The sequence below is a fragment of the Protopterus annectens genome, chromosome 9.part0 (assembly GCF_019279795.1).
Source record: "Protopterus annectens isolate FY-2018-M chromosome 9.part0, PAN1.0, whole genome shotgun sequence".
Lineage (NCBI taxonomy): Eukaryota > Metazoa > Chordata > Ceratodontiformes > Protopteridae > Protopterus > Protopterus annectens.
Genome location: NC_056743.1, coordinates 1,943,073,537 through 1,943,098,974, shown reverse-complemented (window position 1 = coordinate 1,943,098,974; position 25,438 = coordinate 1,943,073,537). Strand labels below are relative to the sequence as shown.

The window sequence follows — 25,438 nt, the reverse complement described above, 5'->3', positions numbered from 1 at the left end:
CTCTAAATACGGTTTTCCAACTAGAAAAAAAAAATTGGGCAATACACAGTAGCTTTACTTTAGCAGTTTTCCCTTACAACTAGTCTATTGGTATTCAATCCTAACCCTATGCTTTCCCCTGATGTGCAAGGGCAATATTTAGATTTCCACATTTCCTACTCCCCCCCCCCCCGTTTTTGTTCCAGGTGGTCTTTGAAGTACCTGGTTGTACAAAGTGGGGTTCTTCACCCAAGGAAGAGGTATTAATTCCTTTATGTACTCCAATTCAATAATTTTATCAACCAGCATTATACTGGAACTACAGCCCTCGTGTGCTTTTAGTGCAGAATTAAAGCTTTACTATTAAATTCCTCTTACCAAATAGGGTGTTTTTTTACAATGTCTTCGGCAATCTCTGAAATATATTTCACTGGATACCTCTCTCAAGGAGCATACCATTTAGCAGATTTTCTTAAAATGTTTGTGGAAATCATGAGTCAATCTGATAAGCTTGAAAAGGCAATGCAACAAAGGTGAAAACTGTTTAGTAATGCTTAATTGGATTGAGAGTTTTAAATGGACTTTAAACCCTTTAAGTGAAAAAGTGTTAGCATCTAAAAAAAAGTAGATCTCTGCCCTTTAAAAGTACGGAAACCTTAAGTGTGGTAGACAGATTCAAAAGTACAGCAACCCAGGTTCAGGAACTCTAATAGAAAGATCAATTCTAATATTGGCAACTACAGTAATGGCAGCACTGGCAGGACTTGGTGGCTACAGTGGAAACAACCCATTTGCTCCCAAAAGGAAGTATTTTATCCACTGAAGTTTAACAAGGGACCAAACATTTGGGAGTGACAAATGATTCAATGTACATGGTTTACAACGGAGCAGTTGCACGCCTGCATTTACAGTATCCAATTCTGTTACAGTCATGGACATTTTAACTTACCTGTATGGCTTCCCAGACTTGAGACACATTGCTGGAACATTCTACAGTATCAGATTATATGGAGCTAGAATAACTCAAGGTAATTTGGAAAGAAAATTGTGTATAATTAAGACAACTGTACTTGGTAGAATACCTTAAATTCTAAATCTCAATTATGAGTGAGCAAATTACAGATTTGAAGATGAACTTAATTGGGAGGAATGTTTAGAAAGTGATTTCTTCAATAAGAAAATTGTGGATTTCAAAGTTTTGAAACCAAGTTTTTTGTTTGTAAATTAATGTTAAAATAGAAAGATTAAAGATGTAGGATAAAACTCTACACAATTAAAACTTTAAAAGGCATAATATGCAAGTTAAAAGTTTTAGTGTACAACACCCAGTACTACAATTGTAACAATTCTAATTTAACAAAGAGTATGATCCCCACACAAATCCTATGGAAAGAATTAACCTGGAGAATCCTTTACACAGTGCCCCACACCCACACTCCGGGGTTCGCACAGAAGGGCAGAGTCGAGAACTGGAATACAGAGTATCAAACTTTAGAATTACAGGTGGAGGAATCTGCAATACAAGAGGGAGGGAGATTACATTTAAATGATTTGAGGAATAATGTCCTATAATGATTTTAACATGGTCACATGGACATTTCCTTATCAGTTTTATTTCAAAAGTGGATCTGGTTCATTCTTATGAATGTCTGATGCAGTGGACAATTTTGGAATTTACTAGGAAATTGTATTTAGCGCTGCAATACAGTAATAAAGGCGATAACTTAGCATTATAGAATTTTTTTTTATCTACTCCTGTACCCATTGATCCTAGCTTTCAAAAAGCATTTGAATTTGATATTCAAAAGTCTCATCCAACGCTACACAGGAGGTTCAATTTGTTACACGAGTTAAAATCAAGAAAGTTAGGAAACCAAATAGGGGGCTAGTCATGACAGTATAGATTATATACCAATGTTTCACACTGCAAAACATTTATTCATTTAGTTCAGGAAATCAGGTAAATACAGCATACAGAAATCTACACAATCATTTGACAAGGGTTGATATCCAACTTACCTCCCAGGATAAGCATCTTTGTTATCCAAGATGTATAAACATAACCCCCCCCCCCCCAAATAGACAAATGTACCATTTAGCTGTGTCTGACAGATTGCAACCTACACACCATTTAACAGACAAGTGCTGAGAATGTATAGGCTTGAATAATGATTTATGGCAAGACAGTCAACGCCTACAGATGTATACTGGTCTTGGTTTTCCCCAAGGATTTTATGAACTGGTCAGGCAATTTTTTATGAAGGTGAAACACAGAAGTGTAGTGATGAGAGCTGAATTGGGAATTTCAGATTTCGCAACAAACTTTAGTTGCATGTTTTCACTCTGGAAAAATATGGTATCTACAAATATTTAACTACATAAAAAGGGAAGTACAGGGTTAGGACTACAGACAATTCCCCTCTTGCAAGTAAAGCTATTGCATATATTGTTAAGTGTTCGACATGCCAAAGTTTCGTTTTAGAAGAGGATACGAGAACAGTCTCTAGAAAGCAAGTCTGTATTCTGAGTGAAATGTGAGCTTTGTCAAGTTTAGATGTGGAATTCTAGGCAAAGCGTTTCAGAAAGGAAAGAGTTTGGCAGACAAGCTAGAGTATCAGGAGTTGTCACAGCTCCATTTGGTATAAACAATGTTTCTATTGTGCCAGTTTTAAAATAAAGGCCTGCGAAGCTAACATTACCTAGATACCACTTTGAAGCTTTTCCTACTGAAATTTACCCAGTAATTTAGTGGCAATTAAATTTACAATTTGTTTCATAGAAGTTGTGATAATGGACTTGAGGGAATGCACATAAAAAAAAAAGAGATCTATGTTTTTATTGGAATTGGTTCATATAATTTCAGAACAAAGACGTCATGGGGAACAGAAGTGACTCGATTAAGCTTTCTGTAATAGTAGAATGTCCAAGCTCAAGAACTGAGCTTCCAGCCTCTCCCTAGTGAGGAGCAATTGTGCTACTGTTGCAGTGGGGTGTGGCCACGTTAAAGCTTGCTGACTTTACAATCAAAAACTGAAGCCTGAGAAAGATATACTAGCACCCATGATACTAGATTGCTGTTAACACTCAATTACTTTAGCATTTAAATAAGATTTAAATTTGGAATACAGAAAAGTTAGACTGATGGTAAAGGTGGACAGTAGGAAACTAGTACAGGAGAGCTGATATGGCAAGCAAAGTTGAACACAACTGCCTTCCCAGGACTGAATGATCAATTCAGTCCCAAAGAGGAGCAGCAAATTATGGAGAAGTTTATACGCTTAGCTTTTACTGAAGCACTCAAGTTCGAAGTTTGGAGGCATGTGATCTTGCGTATTTCTTCCATCCAAGGCAACAGGAACACAAGTGCCAAGGAAGGAACCTGCAGTTTTAGTTAAAACCACATAATGTGACCAAACATTAGCAACTGCAACACCTCTAGTACACCCAAACACCCTCCTAAGTCTAGCGGCCATTAGTCAGTAACCAGGACATGACAGGTATGTCCCTTGGCATCCTAGAAATTAAGCCACCAGGTTACACCACTCCACTGAAATCCATAAGCAGATGCACTTAAAGGCCACAAATTAAACTGGTGGTCAAGTGCCCTATTGACACAGGTTTGCTATACGGGAGGCTACTACACTCATATCATAGCATTACAACTGCTTTATGCTCGTTCCTCATTAACTGTATTACTCTTGTGGTTAAGCTCCACACTTGACAGACTCACCAATAACTCAATGCCATTTGAAAAACAAAATTTATTTGGAGGAAAATGTGGAAGTGCCTGGTGGAAAAAAAACACCAAGTGCTTAGCTGGCAACAGTAGTCAATTCAGTCATTCCAGTCAAGTTCCAAGAAGTCGATGCAAACAATATTTCCATGAATCTGCTTTAATGTTGTTTTGAGAAGAATGCCTTGCACTTTTGGACATCTGGGATGATAGTTGCACTTCCAGGATTCCATCCAGCAGGGCAGACTATTTGGAAGAGAGACAAAGTTAAATAAAACACCACAATGTGGGATCTATATTAGATAAAGCATCCCTTCCCCTCCCCAAGGGAAGATTGTCTAGTGTTCTCAAAATATCATCCCCTTTCCAAGAGGAGCACATAAGCCAGCTAGCCCATCTCCCCATTCATCTACCAATACCTTCACCCACAACAGGCATTATTCATTTCAAAATTCTTAAGAAAACATTCCAGGATGCAAAGGAAAGTCAGTTGTAGCTTCACTTCAAGTGGGAACTCTTTCAAAAGCCATCCATTACTAGCTGGCTTATCAAGAGGACAGACTACGCAATGTGGGTGGGGCAGGTGCGACATGAATGCAAGAGAGTGCACTTTACACAAGTGTGTACGTTTCAGCATATTTCTGAGACGTACATGACAGGGCCAGCGCAAGCATCTTATTAGTAAAGATGCTCCACCACAGGGCCTCAGAAAAGTTTAGGGACTATTCGTCCTTGGTAGGTAAAGGAAAGGATCATACTGGTATTTTCCTACAGCCAAACCGCCATCACACCTATTCACCCTAGTAAAGATATGCCCTGTAGCATGGGCAAATCTAAGGTTACCTATAACTTTGCACACAACTGCAAGTATCTTATGCCACACACAGTTAAATCATACGTTCACCTCTTTGGAGGAGCACAAAGTTCGAACTGCAGCAAGATGCATTTACCTTCGCCATGTTCATCAGTGTACTGAAATGCCTTGACCAATCGCAGCGTCTCTTCCACATTACGACCCACAGGCAGATCATTAACTGTAATTTGACGAACTATTCCTTTCTTATCAATAATGAAGAGACCCCTACAAAGTAGAAATGTATAGACTCTTTACAACAGGAATGTTTCCATTTTAACAATGTGAAGTCACAAAATACCCAATTTTAATACAGAATGTTCAGTTTATTTCACAAATTAGTCATGACAATCCCACTTCTATTTTCAAAGCTTCCATTATTTTATTTTATTTATTTTACATTTGTTGACCGGGCTAATCCAGCTGGATACATGTCCATTTTCAGTGGAGGCCCGGGGAGAAAAGCTCCACAAATTACAACATAAAAGGTCAAGACAAAGACAACAGTATAATTTGGTACACAAGTTAACAATTATAGTACAAGCCTAAGATTATATATTTTATATTTTAGTAGGAAAAAAGGAATGAATAAGACTAATACATTTGTATTAGAAATGGTATAGTACAAATCTTTATAACATATTACAAAATTAGATACACCTAGTAATTTATGATCAGAGATACTAAGGTCTCACAAAAACTTAAAAAAGAAAAACACTAGAGATCAATAGAGTATAGAAGAACAGCAAACAAGGATGGATTTCTAGTGTTAAACATAGGTTGTGATACTACATGAAAGTGTTTGATCATTCCACAGTATATACTTATTTACATGAGAAAAAATCCTAAGGAAGGTTAAGCTCACTAAAAATTAGTGAGAACACAAGATCATGATAGGCTAGGAATTGTGGGAGTCTAGTTAAGTTAGGTACTTAAGTCTGGGTTAACACAGGGGCATAGCCAGTGTGATTTGAGGTAGGGTTTAAGCTTGCTTTTAAATAAACTTGACAGAGGATAGAGGTTAGCTGGCTTGGGAGGATGCTCCAGGCTTTACCTACTGTATTGGAGAACAAGGTGTCACCAGCTAAGTTGTTGGATTTTGATATTTGTACAAGTAGGTTATTAGCTGAGCGCAAGGTCTTGAGGTTATTATAGGGGATGACTAGGGATGCAAGTATGGGTGTATTTTGAGGTAAATACAGGATCTTATGGGCTACTATTAATTGAATGAAAAGTATTAAATTTGGCAGCTCTAACCATCCTGATTCAGATTGATACAGTGATGAGTTCTATAGGAGGACCCAGCTGCAAATCTGGCAATATTGTTGTAGGAGGATGCAAGTTTACTCAGATTACTTCTACATATTTTGGTATAGATAGGGGAGGTATAGAGCAAGGTAGAGATGAGGTGGGTATGAGCAATAGTAACCCTGGCTGGAGGTGTAAGAAAGGGTTTTATTCTAGAGGGAACCTAGTTTACTATTTTTATGGCGTTAATGTGAGGTTCAAAGGACAAGTTGTTATCCATTAGTACCCAGAGTAGTTTGGTGGTTGGTTCCGGAGATATTATAGTTCCATCATTTGAAGTAATAGTAAAGTTAAGTGGGGAGGTTCTGCGGGTGGGGGTAAATAGTAGCATTTTTGTTTTTTGGGGTTAAGGAAAAGACGTCTTTGTAGGAGCCAGTTTTCAACTGTACTAAAGGTCATTTAGGTTAGTGACTGAAGTTCTGATTGAGAAGCAGCAGCGCATATGAGTGTGGAGTAGTCAGCGTATTGGATACAGTCAGCTTGAGGAATTACAGAATGAAGGTAATTTGTAAAGATGAAGAGTAATGGGCCTAATATAGATCCTTGTGGGACCCCTAGAGTGACTGGGACGTGGGAAGATAAAGTATTTTCCCATAGTACAGCCTGTTGCCTGTTATGTAGGTATGGAAGGAACCACTGTATAGTATGGTTGTCCAATGACAGGTTTTGAGTGTCTATAAGGAGGTGGTGATTCACCATGTCAAATGCTATGGACAGATCAACAGCTAAGGATAGAGTATCAATATTACGATTGCTGTTAATATGGTTAGTGAAGGATAAGAGAGCAGAGGTGGTGCTATGAAATGGTCTAAAGCCATGTTGACTGGGTGCTAATAAATTTGTGATAGTAGGTAGGTTAACAGTTGTATGTGTATACATTTCTCCATTATTTTTGCCAAAGGAGATAGAATAGCTATGGGCCTATAATTGGACAACTCTGGAGTTACCTCCCTTATGCAGGGGAATTATGCAAGACTTTCCAGATTAGGGGGAATAGATCCTTCAGAAATAGTTCTGTTAATGAGGACGAATATGGGGTAGGCTATGACTAGCAGCTTTTTGCAGGTATTCTGCAGGTAATTTATCAGCAGAGAGAGTAGTGGGTTTAAGTTTCTGTATGAGGTTACAGATAAGTGAAGTGGGCACTGGCTGAAAATGAAATTGATGAGAATTATTGGTAAAGGTTGACAGAGCCTGGGATGCTAGGGGATAGCTGGTTGGCTAGGGATTGTATGGTTTCAGTGAAAAAAGTATTAAATGAGTCAGCTATTTGGATGGGATTGTTGTGATCAGAGCCAGAGGGAGTACTTGAGCATCCAGGGTATAGGAGGTTATGGATACCTCGCCAGAATTTTTGGGGATTTTGGTTGGTTTGTTGTAGTTGGTAGTAGTAGTTTCTTTTATCGGCTAATATGGCTTTTTTTGTTTCATTTCTAAACTTTCTGAATTGCAGGTGGTCTGAGGAGCTTTTTGTTGAGCGCCATTTGGCCCATTGTTTATTTCTTTGGAGGATTTTTTGTTTGGTCGTTTTGGTGAGCCATGGTGCCGGTTTGGTTCTAATTCTAACTTTGCGTAATGGGGCATGGCTGTCTAAAATGGTAAGAAATTTAGAGTTAAAGTATTTCACGGCATTATCTATTGGGAGGTATTTCAGGGGTGACCAGTCACAGGTGACTAGTTCAGCTTGAAAGTGAGCAGGGTTAAAATTTTTGGTAGTGTGAATAGTTCTACAGATGGCAGAGTTTAGGATGACAGTTTTTGTTCTGATTAAATAGGTAAGCAAGTGATCACTTATGTCCTCAGGGAGGGTGCCTGTTTTATAGTTTAGTTGGGGGGTATTAGTGAGTATCCAGTCAAGGGTACTAGTTTTGTTGTTAGTTTTATTGGTGTGGGTTGGGGATGTTATAGTTTGGGTAAAACCATACAAGTTGATAGAGTACAAGGCTGCTCAGATATACAGGAGTTCCAGTTAATGTTAAAATCTCCAAGTATAATGGTTTCTTGGGGGTAGTTACTTTAGAGCCAGCCGAGGAGAACCTCTAATGTGTTGATGTTATTGCCTGGGGGAAGATAACACATGATAGATATATGGCTTTGCTTTTGTTAAGCTGAACCTTAGTTAGAAGAATTTCTGCATTGTTAAGCTGAACCTTAGTTAGAAGAATTTCTGCATTGTTGCAAAGTGGAGTTTTGGAGTCTAACAAGGTTAACTTGTAATCCATTCTTATGTATGCCTCCTCCTTTAGTGTTACGGTCACGTCTTATGATATTATAGCCAGGGGGTAGAACTGCACCGTCTTGTATTGATGGATTAAGCCATGTTTCAGACAGAGGATGTCAGAGGAATAAACATCAATAAGGGCATGCAAGTGAGCTATAAGATGAGCTATCAGGAGAGAGTTGGGGGGCTTGGTAAGTGTCTGTGTGATTGAATTTGTTGGTGTATCAGGCTGTGTAGCTGTGATAGTGGTAGGACCTGGGTTCGGGTGTATATCACCATCTAACAGGGAGTGGACCTGAACTTTTAGGATGAGTTGTAGAAGTTTAAAAATTAGGTTCTTATTTTTTCTAGCTAGTGGGTTACATTGAGAGATGTGATGGAGTCTATGAAATATGGCTGCCGAGTACTTAGCTGAGCTGGGGAGGTTGCTAACACTAGGAGTGGAGCTGGGGGTAAGGACAGAGGTGTGTGTGATGTGGGTATGCAGTCCTAGGAATCTATGGTGTTCGTAGAGAGTAAGTAGATGGGGAATGATGAGTATAATTAGGAGTAGTAATAAAGGTAAGGGTTCACAGGATCCATGAGCCATTTGTTTAGGTTAAGGTGGTTAAATGTAGGGATATTTGTGGATAGAGTGGTAGGGTAATGGATAAAGGTAAATGAGTGATGGTTCTTTAAGGGGGAGGAGATAGGGGTAAAGTGAGAATATAAGGGGAAGAGTTAGAGGTTGGTCCTAATGCATAGGGGTGTGGCAGTTGGACCACTGGGGGCAGGTGGAATTTGGGGGCAGGGTAGGGGAGCAGAGTGAGCCCGCAGGGCGAATGGAGCGGGATGAGCCACAGAGGAGTTCACCCTAGGAAAACAGAGGAGCAGTAAGCAAAGGCAAGTAAAGCAGAAGAGGGTAAGGTGACAATGCCTTCATAATAGAATATGCAGAGAGGGTTGGCAGTGAAGAATAGAGTGGGAGTATTAGCTCTTCCAGAATATTAGAATCCAAGAGCCTGTAAGTTACTTAAAATTGGAGTTTATATTTCCATTTCTAGTGAACTGCTTTTTTGGCAGCTAACAGCACAGTAACCTTGGATACTAGCAAGGTCTTAAAGGCATCTATATCGATAGACGTTTCAGAAAATTGAATCCGATATGGTAGTTACCATATTATTGAATTCAGAACATCGAAAGATTTAAAAAAATGCCTAAAACAAAATTACCTTTGCACCCCTACTTGGACTGCACTACATTGAACTAAACGGAAATCTCCCCTTAGAGATTTGTTTAAACGAGGTTTTGCTTTCGCTAATCTGGTGCCGGTATCAGCTTCGATATAGTCGGCCTTAGACAATGTGAAGTAGACCCCCTTAAAGTACCACCACACCCTATAACGCAATACAAATCTTTCATTCTTTGGAAAAAAAATCCACTTTCCATTCTTCAGCTCAATTTCCTAGCTTAATGCCACAAGTGTTCTTTCGAGCTTTTTTTTTAAAGGTTTCCAGGTTTCAACGTTAAGTAACCTTGCAAGTGTTTCTGCCATTTCACACAGAGCTAATCGGAGGAAGGGCACCGAGCAAAACTCCTGTAGTATTTTTTGCTTATTTTTACTAGTTGCTTAGATATTTATAGCACTTTACTGTATCATAAACTAAAGTATGCAGCAGACATCTGCACAGTTGTATTAAATTAGTCTACCTCAGGGCCTGATGTCACACTTAAATCTTTTCTAGCTAGTTTCACTGTGTGAGGTATTAACTGGAAAATTTTTCTCCATTTGTAACATATGTTTGTGCTGATTTCCTGCCAAGGGGTGTATCCTGATTTAGTTTACCACCATCCCTTCCTATTGCTATCTTGTTCTTATACTTGGTGGCTTTGCCTGCCCCTATTGTAAATTTGATCTGGGACACTCCTCAAATGTTCTTTGTATTTGGTAGAATGAGCTATAATGCTAGACTGGGAGAAGGCCAACCCACTAGTTTAACCTTGAATTATCTTCTGCTCCTCCTGTCTCCCTTCCCCACTTTCTAAGCTAGTTTCCTGCCTTTCCTTAACTAGTCTAGTCCAGAAATAGATTTGATGTATCCAGGACTGTTTGTAAGCTTCTGAGCCCCCCCCAAGCCTGTGTCGGATGAAAGTTTTCTAGCTTTCAGTGGGAGTGGTAAGCACTAGATAGCCCATCTAAAACAGTGGTTGTAGGCCCAGAAATTGTAGTATATTGACAGTGCAGTTTTTCCAATAGCTTTCAACTTTTGTTTTAAAAGCCAGCGTTTGCGCTTGTCCCTCCTTTCCTGTAACGTCCAATCTAAATACAGATTTTCTGTATCCAGGACTGTTTGTACGCTTCTGAGCAGCGCCAAAGTCTGCCCCTCAATTTTTCCCTTACATCTATTAGTGCTCTCCTCTTCTGCACTTTTACCAGCTTAGTGTAGCAAATTAGACTTGGAACACAAAAAACTGCTACCAGCACTAAGTGTTCTACAAGGAAACCGCTCCAGTACTTCAATGCCCATCCCTCCATGCAGGTCTAAACATTCAGTCCCCTGTCCATTTGCATTCTCCCATTAAGCTGATGAACGGCATCCTGAGGCAATGTAACAACTGCCTCATACACAGACAACCCTTTCCTCTTACTGCCCAACACTGGATATACAAGTGCATCTCTTGGAAGCCAAACACTCTCCAGCCAAGACAGGAATAGCAAGAGAAGGTCAACACTTGCACCACATGGAAAACAACCCTCCAGTACACACACCAGCACTGCATGCACACAAAAACGCACTCTCCTTCGGATGAAAATCTACCCAAACAGCAGACTAGTGTTATGTTGTGGTGGTGTTTCTACCTGGAGGTAATCACAAGACATGCAACTCTCCACAACGTGCAACTCAAAGCCCCTATGGCAAAACAGCATGTCCAGCACATTAGTCATAGATGACTTGATAGTGAGGCACTCTGATGTCCTACTCACAAGGTTGACCAAGGAGAAATGACTTGTCATTGTCCATGTGGGTGTGAATTACCAGAGATGCACCTCCCTGGACTACATGACATGGAGCTATTTGATTATGTAGCCCAGGCAGGCATAACCCTAGCCTGGAGTAGCAGCATCCTATCACCCAGAATGATACCACAGTACAAGCAGAAAAGGAGTTAAAGTTTCCGATGTCATTCTAAGGGGATCCAGCAAGTCTGCCTGGGATGACATGACTGACCTCGATGCTTTGCCAGAGAGAGGAGCTGCATCTAACCCCTGGGCTTCCCAGATACTGGCCAAGGCTATTGCCACCCCTATAGTGCCTTTTTAGTCAGTGTTCCAAAGACCAAATTACCACCAACATCTACAAGCAAATGCAATCTGAGGGTCATACTGCTCAATGACAGTCTAAATCTCAAACTGCACTTGCTCAAAGCAATTAAACTGGAGAACATAAGACATGTGCCATAACAAGAGCCCTGGCTCAAGGCAACAGAAAGCACCACTGCACTACCAGGCTGCAACTCATTCACCCCCAGAACTTTACCTGAAGCGCCAAAGGCGGTGGCGTTTTGATATTCATATGGAATGTGCATACCTCCAGACTGGTATGCAAACACAAAATTCTGAGATGCTTCAGGTGCAGCTAACATTGGGTAAGACAGCGATTCAGGCTGTAGCCTGCTGGAGGTCCCCAACCATATCCCAACACTCAACATTCCACATTCCTAAGCACCCTGTAGATTAGGACCCAGCCTAACTTATACTGGGTGACTTCAACTACCCCTCCATTAACTGGGAAAACTACTCCTGTACCAATACACTTCATCCAGGGCATTAGAATTAAATTCTAGGAAATGTTGGGCCAACTCATTCTCACCCCCACTAGAGGTAGCAACATCCTTGACCTGGTCATTACTAACATCCCTTCTCCCCTACCCTCAATTCCCACACACCCCTAGTATCTCTACATTTATACACCCTAACCACACCCCCATCCTTACAACCAATCACAAGTCCCAATTCCTTAAAGTGCTTCAAGTCTTTAACACTAAGCTACCTTACTTACCCCTACATCCTACCCTACATATACTTCCACAATGCCATTCACAACTCATCTCACCTGACTATCCTGCTCTTATTTTCACTCATACCTATTTATCTACACCTTATCTACACATTCTATGAACATCTTAACCGTCTAGGACTTCATTACCCTACAAAGCAAACCTCCACACCAACATTAGCAGTCTCAAAGCCATACAAACACACCCTGCACAACAACCTTCCAGCAAAATGCATCAGATATTAGAGCCCAACAGCTAGAAATTCCAGAATGTAATATGTAAACTAAAACTTACATTTATACAGCCTAATCCTGGCCCAAATTCTCAGGCTCTCATGGGTGTACATTCACTTGACATCCTGTGTCTCACTGAAACATGGCTCAAACCAGCAACAAGACAATAAAGTTATTCTGCCAGGATACAACATAGACAAGACCATAAGGCTAAGGGTGGGGGGAGTAGCTATCCTATTCAAATCTGGATTACAGGCAACCTCTGTAGACTCTAAAAATCCCTCCAATGCTGAAATCCTCATCTCCCAAGATTCAACTCAAATTTAAATCCATCTATATCATAAGAAAATAAAATTGCCAAAGATTTTAAAGAAAACCACAAGGCATTCTAACTGTCAAGAATCTAAACGGCAATGCTCAGATCTGCTCAGAGCTACAACAGAAGGGCATTAGATATACTGATTCCAAGGATATTACCAATATCCTGGCAGATGGGTTTAGGGGGTGAAGTTGGCACCAAGCCAAACTTCACCCACTAAACCCAACTTCACCCCCCACTCACCCACTAAACTGCCCATCTCAATACCAAGAGACTTCCAATAGCCACACAAGTAAAACAATGCACTCTCCAAAGCTAACAGCACCCATGGGACCAGATGACATACCAGGTTGTGTACTACATGAGCTACAAAATGAACCGACACCTCAGCCTCACCTCAGGCTTCATGCCCACCGAGTGGTGCACAGCTACAGTTATCCCATTGGGGGGGGGGCCACCTTGGATCCCAGGAACTACCGCCCCATCAGTCTGACGAGCCTGGTCTGAAAGGCCATGGAACTTGACATTGGGTTTGTGACGGGCTGATCTCATCTCCTGAACCTGACTGACTTCTTCGAATCAGTCTCCAGAGCCGTGGAAGAGGGTAAGGGGGTCCACACAGCCTATATGGACCTAGACAAGGCCTTTGACACGACCCCCACTCTGGAATCAGATAAACCTACTAATCTGGGCATTAATCCCCAAGTCACTCGATGGGTTGCCAACTGGCTTACTAACAGAAACCACACTGTAAAAATAGCAGACTCCAAATCCAGCTAATAACAAGTGGAGTATCTCAGGGTTCAGTCCTGGGACCACTCATTTGACATCTACTTCTCTGAAGTACAGGCCAACACTAAGGGACTGTCTGCAAACTGGGAGCAATTACTGAATCCCCAAATGATGTGGATAATCTACAAAAGGGCCTTACAGAAAGATGCTTGGTGCCAGAGCCATGGGATCAAGCTTAATGCCAAGAAATGTATACGTATCCACTTTGGAAACACTAAAGTCACCTTCGATAACCACATTGCCAGTCAGGAAATCTTGTGGCACATCTCATCACCAAGGGCTTTTCATCCAGAAATTGTCCCACTGTACTCATCCCTCATTAGACCCACTACAGAATAAAACACCCCATTTGGTATGTACCTCAAGACATCTGCAACAACTGGAAAGGCTGCAGAAATACCCCACTAGAGGAATCACAGGCCTAAAGCAGATGTCCTATGCTGACAGCCTTAGCTCCAGCTATACTGTCGCAAATTTATCACATACACCCAGAGGCAATCTCTGCTTAACATACAAGGCCATGTCAAGCAGAGAGCTGTTGGACATGCTACACTTAAGAAATCCCAATCCCTCAAAGCCACATGCTCCAGGGATCCAAGTCTTATCACAAAAAACATGCTGGAGACTCTGGAATAGACTGCCCATACAGGTCAAGCAGAGCACCTCTTTGGCCCCCTTAAATAGGAACCTTGACGACTGGATGGGAGAAAGGAAATTCACCCCAGGGATCACATCACCCTACTAGACAGGGGTCTAGGAAGTAAAGTGTGGGAAGAAATAGCCAGGGAATTATTGCTAGGTTTGTATAGGCCCTAGGGCCAATAGCCTAGTACCAACCTAGGCACCCATTATCAGTGTTTCTTCCCTCAAGCAATAACTCACCCTAGAAGATATCCTTAGCTGGCTTTTCACCAACTATCCCCAATAAACTATAGTACTCTGACCAATATCAACTGGAAGAGCTGTACCACTGAACAGCCTACTACTCAACCTATATGGTTTTACTCAACCTCCCCCACAAGGACCAACAAGGAAAGCACTTAAAACTGGATTCTCATAGCCTAGCCATCACCAGACTTACAAAGTAGGGACCCTCCCCAGTGACCACTCACCTTCATAATCAGATGGACACAAAGCCCAAATTACCTATAGGACAAGGAGGAGCAACAAAATTTTTTAACCCAGACATTTTCCAAAAAGAACTTGAGGCATGTGATTGGTCAGCCCTCAAAACACCTACCTCTGGAGGAAGCAGTAAAATACTAAATTCTTAGCTATTTTATTTTAGACTACCATGCACCAATATGTACCATTGGAACTAGGATTCAACCTGCCCAATGGCTCTCAAAAGCACATCAAAAATAATGCCCCTTAGAAATAAAGTCTGGGCCAAGTGGTGTACTACTAAAAGCCCTGAAGATAATTTAAAATGTAGACAGCCAAGAAAGGATACACTGTTGGATAAAGAAGCTTGTACATTCAACTCCAACAAATCCATCAAAACAAAAGTTCTGGGCAGGGATTAATAACACCCAGGTCGTTCCACACCCACCCCATTAAGCTCAGACCATGATAGTCCCAAGCAAATTGCCAAAGAACACTAATGAAACCGTTCTATCTTGCCAATCTACTATAATCTGACTAGCTCTACTTCTAGCTCACCCCCCTCATTTCACCTTCAACCTGTCCCTACATCCCTTGTCTGTACCCTACATCCCTTGTCTGTAACCTTAATCTTAAACCAACCACCCCCTCAGCTGATCTACCTGCAGAATATCTGCAAAAAGCTGCAGAAGCCATAGCTTATCTCATCTTCATCCTGACTAACGGAACCATTAGAGAGAATTATCCCATCTGGAAAGTCACACCCCCCTGCATAAGGGTGAAACTCCAAACTACAGTCCTATAGCTATATTATCTTCCCTGGCAAAAATAGTGGAGAATTGCATTTGCAGACAACTGTTAAAATAGATACTTACTAGCCAACTGCCAACATGGTTTTAGGCCATTTCATAGTACCACCTCTGCCCTCTTATCCTTGAGACAAATTTTTTCGCAACACTATCCTCTGCCCTCTTTATTCATCTCTATAAGCCTTCAATATAGTTAACCAATTTCTCAAACCTTCACTAGACGTGCTGGCTATACAATGGTTCCAATCCTACTTAAATGATAGGCAGCAATCTGTAACAAACTTATCTACGCACCTCCCCACTGCCCTCAGTGTCCAAGGCTTCATTATTAGGACCTCTCCATTTTCTATTTTTTATTAACATACATTCTGCAATACCTCAAGCTACCTGTATACAATACGCAGATGATTCCCCGTTAATTTGCTCAGCCACTTCTCCCATCAGACCCTCACCAAAATGTGTAGGTCGAGAAATGGCTTCTACACCGTTGCCTCATCATAAAAAGAAAACACTTCACTCCCACCTATAGGGCCTCCCCAAACAATGGTACTATCATATCTCCCGATTCAACTAAAAAACTTCTAGGGGGTACCAATTGACTGATACTATGTAACAGTACTATAAGCTAGGCTCCCTCTACAGAATCAAACCTTTTGACCCCATTCGCCAAGGCTACTATTGCCCGTACCCACTTACTCTACTCTCCTTTATGCCTCCTACACACACACACACACACACACACACACACACACACACACACACACACACACACACACACACACACACACACACACACACACACACACATTAACCTGTCTAAAAACCTGAACAAGCTGGCCATCTCCTACAATATAGCCAGATTTGCAACAGGATCCACTTTCAGAACCCATCACTGTCTTGATCTGGAACTAGGATTGTTAGAGTTGCCAAATCTACTACTATTTAACCAATTAACAGTTGCCCACAAGATCCTGCAGCCCAATACATAACCTCATCACCCCCTATAACCTTACGCTCCTCCAAGCTACTTTTACATCTAGGAAAACAAATATGGCTGGTGACTCAGTTCTCCAATACCATGGGCAAAAACCTGGAACTCATTCCCCAGTGACCTGACCTTCCCTTCAACACTACTTTAAAAAATTGAAATCTATACCTTAAATCACATTGGTTATGTCCTTTTGCTAACCCTGCTAATTACCCAATTTATCTCTGGATGCCTGTCACTATGCTTGTATATACAAGCTGCTTTTCTATTAACCATAAAGTGTGCTTTTATGAAATCAAATGTCATTATCAATATCTTTATAACTAAATATAATAATAAATACTAAGATTATACAAGCAGAAATGTAATTGCTAAATTATGCAATGTACTTGTAATTTGTATTGTATGACAGTTTTTACAGATACATTGCATCTCCCCGGGCCTCTGCTGAAAATGGACATATATCCAGCTGAACTAACCCGGTCAAAAAATGTATTAAAATAAAAAAAGACACACATGGGCGACAATTGCTCTACACCAACTGTAAACTCCTCCCTGGTTAGATCTGACCACAAACTAATCACCTTGGAAATCCACCCCCCCCCCAAAAGGTAACAATCATGAAAAACTTCTCCAAAGCTAACTAACTTTGGGCTCCTAAGAGAGGTGGCCAACTCTTAAGACACCCATGCAAATGGAGCAGTTGCATGACCATTGAAATCATGCAACGCACTGTACAAACATACCCACAGAACCAAGACGCTCTCCTAGTCCTAGGTGAAGCCCCAAGACTAGAAATACAGCCTCAAGATCCCTCATCAAATCCTCTAAAGCTAGCTATGAAATCAGAACCACAAGGCCTTCTATAGTTATGTAAAGGATTTCCACAGCAGAACTCACACAGAGCTACTGCACAATGGTACCTCCTATACTAAGCCAACAGACACTGCCAATATACTGGCTGGCACTCATTGCCAACTTCAGGCACCCAGTATCACTGCTGCACAGGTTAAGACCGCACTGTCCAAGGCCAAGAATACAGCTTCTATGGGACCTGACAATATCCCTGGCTGTGTTCTACAAGAATTGAGTGAACTGGCACCTCACCTCTGTGCCCCATTCAATCACATTCTCACCTCAGGCTTTGTCCCTACCGAATGGCACACTACATCCCGCTCCACAAAGGAGCAACTACAGACTCTAGGAACTATCCCTCCCATTAGTCTGACTAGTCTGATATGCAAAGCTATGGAACGCATCATGGACCTAAGGATAGAGGAATCTACAACCTCTGGGTCCCACAGAGTTTTGTTGTGAAGGGTAGATCATGCCCGCCTTCTCAACTTAGAGTCAAGTCACCAGAACTGTGGATGAAGGCAGGGTGGTTCATACAGCATACCATGATCTGGCCAAGCCCTTTGATACCATTCCCCTCTCAGGAATCATAGAAAAAACTCACTAAACTAGGCATCAACCCCTGTATCACTAGGGGGGTTGCAAACTGGCGCACAGGTAGAACCCACATGAAAAAGTAGCAGACTCAAGTCAGACTGCCAACCAGTCACGAGGAGAGAGTCCCACAGGGTTTGGTTCTGGGTCCTCTCCAGTTTGGAATCTACTTCTCTGAAATCCAGGCCAACACAGGACTTAAGTTCAGACGACTGCAAGCTGGGTGCTGTTAATTACTGGTTTCCATGAATTACTACATTGACAGTAGTCTAGTAATCTGACCACAGGAGTTAAGAGATCTGGGAACACAGGTTGACAGCAACCTCTTCACCACCACATTGTCCCTGTGGTCAGAAAGTCCTATGTGGCACATCTCATTCATTACCAAGGGTTTTGTATCCAGGAAGAAACAGGTCATTGACCTAATGAGGGATGAGTAGAGGGACAGTACAATGCCCCATTTGGCATGTACAACACCTGCAACTGGAGAGGCTGCAAGAGTACCTCACAAAGGATCCCAGACAAACATTTGTCCTATATGGAGACCCAAAACTGCAACTATTCTGTGTCATCGCCTACTTAGAGGTGATCTCTGCTCAACTTACAAAGCCATGTCCAACCCAGCTCTGTTAGAAATGCTAAATCTAAATAAATCCCAATCCCTCCACACCACATGCTCGAGACCGCAACCTCCATTAGCCACAGTGAAGAGAACATGCTGGAAGGGCAGGTTCATAACCCAGAGACTATGCTATGGAATAGATGTCAAGCAGAGCACCACATTGGCCCTATTAGAGAAATCTGAGTGGACAGGAAATAGAAAATTCACTCCAGTGGGGTTGAGGCACTGGGAAGCAAGGTCATGTGGCACAATGCCAGGGTAATCCTATGGACTAGCCTTGTAATGGCCCCAGGGCCATTAGCCTAGTGCACACCTATGGGCTAGCCTTGTAATGGCGCCAGGGCCATTAGCCTAGTGCACACCTACGAATATGAACATGGGAGTGCTCATACCACCAAAGAGTTCACACAAACATCCTGATTTTATAACAGTTAGAAAGTGAGGTTTAAGACAAGACATGTGGTCAGCCTTAATTTGTGGGCATAACCTGGCTATTCTAGCACAACTGATTTCATAAAAGGCAAAGTGTTCCAGACTGAGAGGCAAGAGGAAACCAGTCACTACCACTATACTACATCCACCATGACTTCCCAGTTATAGTGCACTCTGCTATTCCAGGGAGCCACAGCTATACCCCCCCAATCTTCACAAATCAGTTGAGTGTGGCAATACACACTTTCATGCAAGGCAGTAATACCGCTCTTAAACATAGATGTAGGGTGAAATTGTCAATAGTGCCAGGAACACCCATGTGCAATTCCAAGTTTAAATTAGCATGCATGGACCTCAGATGACAAATCAGCTGCTTTAGAACATGGATTCAAGCCACCTTATTACAACCAAGAGGGAAAGTATGATGACATGCATTCTGTTGTCAGTTGCTTACACCCAATGGAAGCAAATCAAAAATTCTAAGGGCAGACATAACTGCATTACTACAAAGGACTTTTCCAGGAAGCATTTCAAATGGTAGTAGTTGTGGCTTTAGTCCTTGTTAGGACTACACAGAGAAGCTGCCCAAGACAGGTGCCATGTTTGTGCCAAATCTACACTACAGAGATCATGAAAATGGTTTGGAAACCAAACAGGCTGTATTTGGAAATCTTTAGCCTAGGAGGCTAACTGGCCTTGGGGAAACATTTGGCTTTTCTAGACAACCCCTTATTATGGAGTTGATCTTCCGGATTTCAGCCAGAAGTTTCTCCTCCTTTTGTTATATACCCTATTGAGATTCCATCAGTGGAGTGTTTTAGGCTCACTTCTAGCAAGTAAGTCAGCCCCTACACAGCCATTCACATGGTTGTGCAGGGTCTAAACTCTAAAATTAGGTTGCCGTGAACTCTGGCTGGGAGGAGAAGTTCAAATTGAATAGGATGTCAAGAGCAGTTTTATTTCAGAGGAAACGTCTTTGTGGTCTCCAACCTCACCAGTGAGGTGGTTGCGTTGCATCAGTGCTCTCCCATATTGGAAAACAGTCTGTCCAGTATGCAGCTGTGTGTATACTTCAGGTCAAAGGTGAGTGAAAAGTCCAGGAATCTGTGCCACAAGTATGAGGCATTTCCTAGTCTACAAGTCCACCTTGGCTAGGCCAATTTGTTCAATGTCCCAGCATCTCCAGTAGGTCTATGGAAGAGCTACAGCATTCTAGGGACATAGACAGTGACCTATAGCTTGCTATGACAGCATGGGACTTTGCATGTAGATAAATGTTTTATGCAGTTATGCTTGTTGGCAACATAGATTGCACAGACAAGGACAAAAGGAGGAGTCTTAGCTGATGGATCCAAGCATGAGGAAGGCACTGAAGCCTTGTATTGCCACTTTCTGCAGATTTAAACTGTTGCTGGCAACAGCAAGTATATTCTCCAAGGACAGTTTATAGGATGGCGTTTAAGGTCTTAACACCGAGCAGTAACAACTTGAGTCTTTCTGGTTTTATATGCTAGGCTGGTAGCAGTGTCAAGTGTGGCATTTCCTAATAAAGGCTCTAAGGGGGGGGGTGGATTAAGTTTTGGCAAATGTGGAGGCCTAGGGAGACTGGCGCAGACTACCCTTTGCCAAGCAAGTTCACAATATCCTCCCATGCTGACAAATATTGAATCCTTCTGAAGACACCAGAAATCAAGCCGATTAGTGAAGTCCATCTTTTTTTCATACTGTGGCGTAATAGTTTAAGGTAAATAATGCTCAATGCTAGGCAAGTACCTGCCAGACATATAAAAATGCCTTCAGATAACCTCAAGACTTGCTTCCCTGGACTAATTCCCCACAGACTGATAACTACAAGGTGGACTCCAGGTAAGCAACTCTCCTATGACAAGATTAGGAAGTTTGCCTTATGAGCTTCACCAGGTGTACATGTGACATTACTTTTCAGAAGTGCTGTAGAGAGGATAGGTGTTGCCAAGTATAGCCATTGGAAGACAGCTTTCAGTCCCTCAGCATAATGGTCTGTGTAGTGTAGTGTGCTCTTTTACTTGCAGGAAATGTTTCGCCTCCAGTGAAAGTGGACATGCATCTGCCATATACTACAAGCACTTAAATAGGTTATATAAAAACAAGACCACAGCAATGAAAGGAGGGGAGAAATGAACTTGGAAGTCAGGAAGGTGGTGAGAAACACCCAGAGCTCTAGTCTTATGGTTTGAATTTCAGAAACGTTTGGCTGAGAGTCTTAGGTGGTGGGTGAGGTAGACTCAAACACGGGAAAAAAAAACAGGTGGAAGTGGAAGGTAAAGGAAAGGCACTAAAGCACTGAAACAATTTCCACCACTGCAATCCCAAGCAGACTATGATCAGGTTTCCTCTGGAGTTAACAGGATATTATATTCATGGCTTGTACTGCACTGGATATGCAGACAGCTTCTTACTTTGTAATCCATCTTCCAACAGATGCACACTACCCCCTGCTTAGTGACAAGCCATTTTATTAGAGAAGTCAGGAGAGAATTGTAAAGGCTGCACCATTTATCATAGCTACCACAAAAAAGTTACTCTGCACTTTGAACACTTGGCCACAACTATGGGGCAGCCTTCCAGTATTTTGTAACCTACTAAAAACAGCTGTCAGAAAACACATGGCAAAACAGTCATGTATATGCTATTGCACATTTCCAGCCCTTTGGTCCAGGTTATGACTGTAGTCCAGCATTTTAGAAGAGAGAATACATCTGCATCTACCTGTTCACTTGACAAGTGACTGCAATTTTTTTTTTTTTAAAAACTAACATACATGCCATAGAAGTGACTGTTTGCACCATCTAGTATCACTAGTTCAAAAAACTTCCAAGACGACCCTGGATGCTACTAGTAGTACTAGTGTATTTTGATAAATTAAATTAGAAAATGCTCAAGAATATTTAGTACCTGTATGCAACTCCATCATCCTCCTTCAGCACACCATACTCTTTAGCAATAGAATGTGTGAGGTCAGCTACCAGAGGTATGTTCAAACTACCACCCAAACCACCTTCTTTTCGTGGTGTGTTGATCCTGCAAGTCAAAATACAGAAGCTTAGAGTGAAACAGCAAGCCTAATAACACTAAAGTTAAGCAGAATGCAATAAAACTGCATAATTGTGCATAGCACTGGTTACAGGTACTGCCATCTGAATGTAATGACACTGCATATGCAGACTTGCCCCACCCAATCATACCAGTTAACAGATGTCAGTCTGATTAGGAGACTGAGGGAGCTGAGCATCAAAGATAGCAAGGCAGAGAAAGAAATTACAAGCCTCCACCCCACACCCAGTGCTGGGATGCATCCACAGTAAGCAAACTACAGCTGCATTTTTGTAGTCAAGTGCTCAACCTTCCTAATTAGAAATCCGCAGGCCTAGGGGGGCCTGCCAAAGCATTCAAGATCCATCATGCCAGTCTAAGAAAGCATTCCCATCTTAAAGATGGGAACACTCACTAACCTCATGTATTCAGTGAATTAGAGCATAAAAATTCTACCCCCCCACCAATATCCAGTGTGAACATGCAAAGCAATTTAACACTGCAGATTACAAAAAACATACAACTGTTAAACTGTAGTTCATTGAGACAGGTTTCTCTAGAGGGTTCCCCAAAAGTGGGCCCAACCAGAATATTCCATTAGTTACAACTCTGCTAAATAAGAGAGCACCTTACCAGGCCAGGTGGGAAAACTGGGAATCTACAGAAGCGGCAATGACCTCACAGTTTATCTTCTGGAATTCAGACGCATGCTCACTGTAGGCAAGAATCTCAGTTGGGCACACAAATGTGAAATCCAAAGGATAGAAGAAAAATACTACATACTTCCCTAAAGTAAAACAAACAAAAAAAAAACAAGACAAGAACTTAGCTTTTAATGACCTAATGAAAGCTACAGAAAAGCCCCACATTTGTCAAAGGCTAAAAGCCAAAACCTCCCAGAAATGCATCACCATCCCTGTAATTATACAAGTTAGTGCCAGATGCAATCCACTACAAAAATCAAAATAAACCAGAGCCTGTACTGTATCCACAACAGTTAATGTAACTTTCCAATTCGTCCTTCTCACCTCTATAATCAGAGAGCTTAATCTCCTTAAACTCCCCATTAATAACAGCTGTAGCCTGAAACTCTGGTGCAGGAGTTCCAATCTTTGCATTCCCACAAGACATCTTTAAGGGATGTAGAGGTTATCTGAATGAGAGAAATGGTAAAGGTCTGTAAGTCATTAAAGTTTACAACCCACTTGCACAGAGCACAAAATTCAACAGTGAGTATTTCTAGGCAAAACATTTAAAATGATCTTGTGGCAAACTTGGGTCGTTATGAGACAGGTTGTAACATTGTAGTTTACTTTTGTACATTACTGTGTTTCTTTAGGTTCATTACCATAAGACACCATTTCAGAACTATTAGAAACAACCCCCTCAACTGTTAAACAGAATACAAAACGACATTCTGAAGACTAAAAACAGTGACCAATTCATTTGGAGACCAAGCAAATGTTCTTCCACCATCAAAATGACAACTGAACACCTATTAACAGATTTATATAAACTACATTACATTAAACAGCATTAGTTCTGCCAGCACTCAATCCCCATATAAAAGAGCAAAGCATACCTCTCAACCTTTTAACACGAGAAATCTGGACAAAGCCATAAACTAGAGAACAAGGGTGCAAAAAAAAAAAACCGGCTTTTTTTTTTTATATAAATATACATACAAAACGGGTAAGTCTGAACCTCTAATATCCCCATTGCCGGACTTCAGTCCTCAGGGATTTGCCATAAACCCAAAGCTTGCACGAGGATCAGACCAAAAAAATGAGACAAATCTAGAGAGTTGAGAGAGCATACTTAGCCTTAAAATACCCGTCAATTTAGTCGTTAGTAAGCATTCCGCAGTTGAGTTACGGTCCCACAACCCACAATTGAGATGAAGGCAAGAGAAACTGGTAGGTAAACAGAAAAATAAAAAAGGTGTTCCATAAACTTAATCTATAAATCCAAAAAGTATAGACATTTCTGGAAATTCATCCCTCCCAACAACCGCGAAGTAACATACAAATATGTCAGAAATGTTTCAGTCTTCAGCAGCACAGGCGATTTCCACTCAAGTTTTATCGCCAAGACGTCAAAAAACACGACTAGTTTTATTAGACAATCATACCCTCAACGGTTGAGGCTCAACCTAAACAGAGCCTGACATAAGGGAAACAAAGGGCACAACATAAGGGCATATTTAAAATATTCTTATAAACAAATTGCTAAAACAGGATTTGTGTTAGCGTGCATTTTCTGCAGGATGTCAGAAACTCAAATGCGTTTTATTTAGTGACTTTAATCCTTAGATCATCCCAGTGATGTAAAAAAAAAATTATGAGGAACAGACCAAAATGGGGCAAAATTCTGTACAGTTAAGATATGCAGACCGCTAACTAAAGCGCATTCTAGTTTCCTGATAGACTAAAAATGCAACTCCTATACAGGCATATTACTTCAGATAACGATGAAAACAGACCAAACAAAACACTGCCGTACGGTACGACAAAAAGTAAATGCACCTTTATTGAAGTTCAAATACTTCCAGACCTCTGAACAGTACCCAAGTACAAGAAATGCTCCTAGTGTTGAACCGTAAACGTTCACTAGTCTGAAATGAGCGGGTCCATCACACACTTGCTGGTAAGATTTCTGACAATCACTGCAATAACATTAACTTATATCAATTCATCATACCGATCACTCCAATAACTAACATATCAATTCATCATAACGTTGTAGTAGGTAAATAGCTTTATCATACGGTAACATTCCAATTAAAGCTATCATGAAGTAGTTAACATTTCCCCGGTTTATCCACTGTAAGGGATGCTGTTATGAATCCAGAGGCACTACAATAGTACAAAAAGAAAATACATAGTGCGCACCTTCCAGGGAAAACTGCTCACAAATATTTAACACCCCAGCAACCAAAAATAAAATTTTTTTTTTTTTAATTACCTCAAAAATCTTAATGCTGAAATTACTAGCCGACTGACTCACACCCCTTTTCCCGGCGGCGCAGTAACTTTTGTACAAGCAAACCTTATCGCGAGATTTTACAAGAAGGGCTGGTTATTTTAGTGGGCGGTGCCTGCGTTAGTCGGGCAGTGAGTATGACTTTCGGGAACCCACTGAAATGGTACTGGGATGATCAAGACTGGCCCACCATTTTTGTGCTAGGGTTGCCACCTTTTCAAATGCCCAGAGTGACATGTTCTGTGGAAATGTCAAATTTTCCAGGACAAAACATATCTACAGCCGTGCATAGTACAGAACTTTACTTTTTTACACAAAAGCTTATTCTAGTAACATTTGAATTGCTTATGCTACTTCACATAACATATAGAAGTTTCATATATAAAATAACTGTTTTATGCAACTATTAAAGAAAACTTAGGAAATATGTTTGTCCTGAAATCTCAGGACATTTGCTATTTTTTTTTCCCCCGCAGGACACAACTGCCTAAAGAGAGACTTGTC

The 25,438-nt window shown here is 41.2% G+C and overlaps 2 protein-coding genes across 3 annotated transcripts in view; one reads left to right on the top strand and one right to left on the bottom strand.

Annotated features, from left to right (window-relative positions):
* The window catches only part of RNASEH2A (ribonuclease H2 subunit A), an 859,137-nt gene that overhangs the window by 289,291 nt on the left and 544,408 nt on the right, over positions 1–25,438 (top strand). The gene's annotated exons all lie outside the window — the stretch shown is intronic.
* PRDX2 (peroxiredoxin 2) lies at positions 3,723–25,030 on the bottom strand. Of its 2 annotated transcripts, none has more exons than XM_044084752.1 (6): positions 24,917–25,030; positions 22,981–23,105; positions 22,586–22,739; positions 21,815–21,940; positions 4,663–4,793; positions 3,723–3,958 (listed from the first exon to the last, which is right to left on the bottom strand). In XM_044084752.1, exons 2-6 carry the CDS (start codon positions 23,081–23,083, stop codon positions 3,873–3,875), a joined length of 600 nt encoding a protein of 199 aa, XP_043940687.1. In that variant the 5' UTR covers positions 23,084–23,105; positions 24,917–25,030; the 3' UTR covers positions 3,723–3,872. The 2 variants fall into 2 exon arrangements, with proteins under 2 accessions (XP_043940687.1, XP_043940688.1); XM_044084753.1 differs by lacking the exon at positions 24,917–25,030 and adding an exon at positions 24,844–24,860.

Excerpts from the sequence above, each read along its gene's own strand:
- PRDX2 (XM_044084752.1), bottom strand. The coding sequence starts at position 23,083 with ATGTCTTGTGGGAATGCAAAGATTGGAACTCCTGCACCAGAGTTTCAG. Across the intron at positions 21,941-22,585 it reads CAGTTTTCCCACCTGGCCTG|GATCAACACACCACGAAAAG; the intron begins GTAAGGTGCTCT and ends TTTGACTTGCAG. Across the intron at positions 3,959-4,662 it reads CACTGATGAACATGGCGAAG|TCTGCCCTGCTGGATGGAAT; the intron begins GTAAATGCATCT and ends TCTTCCAAATAG.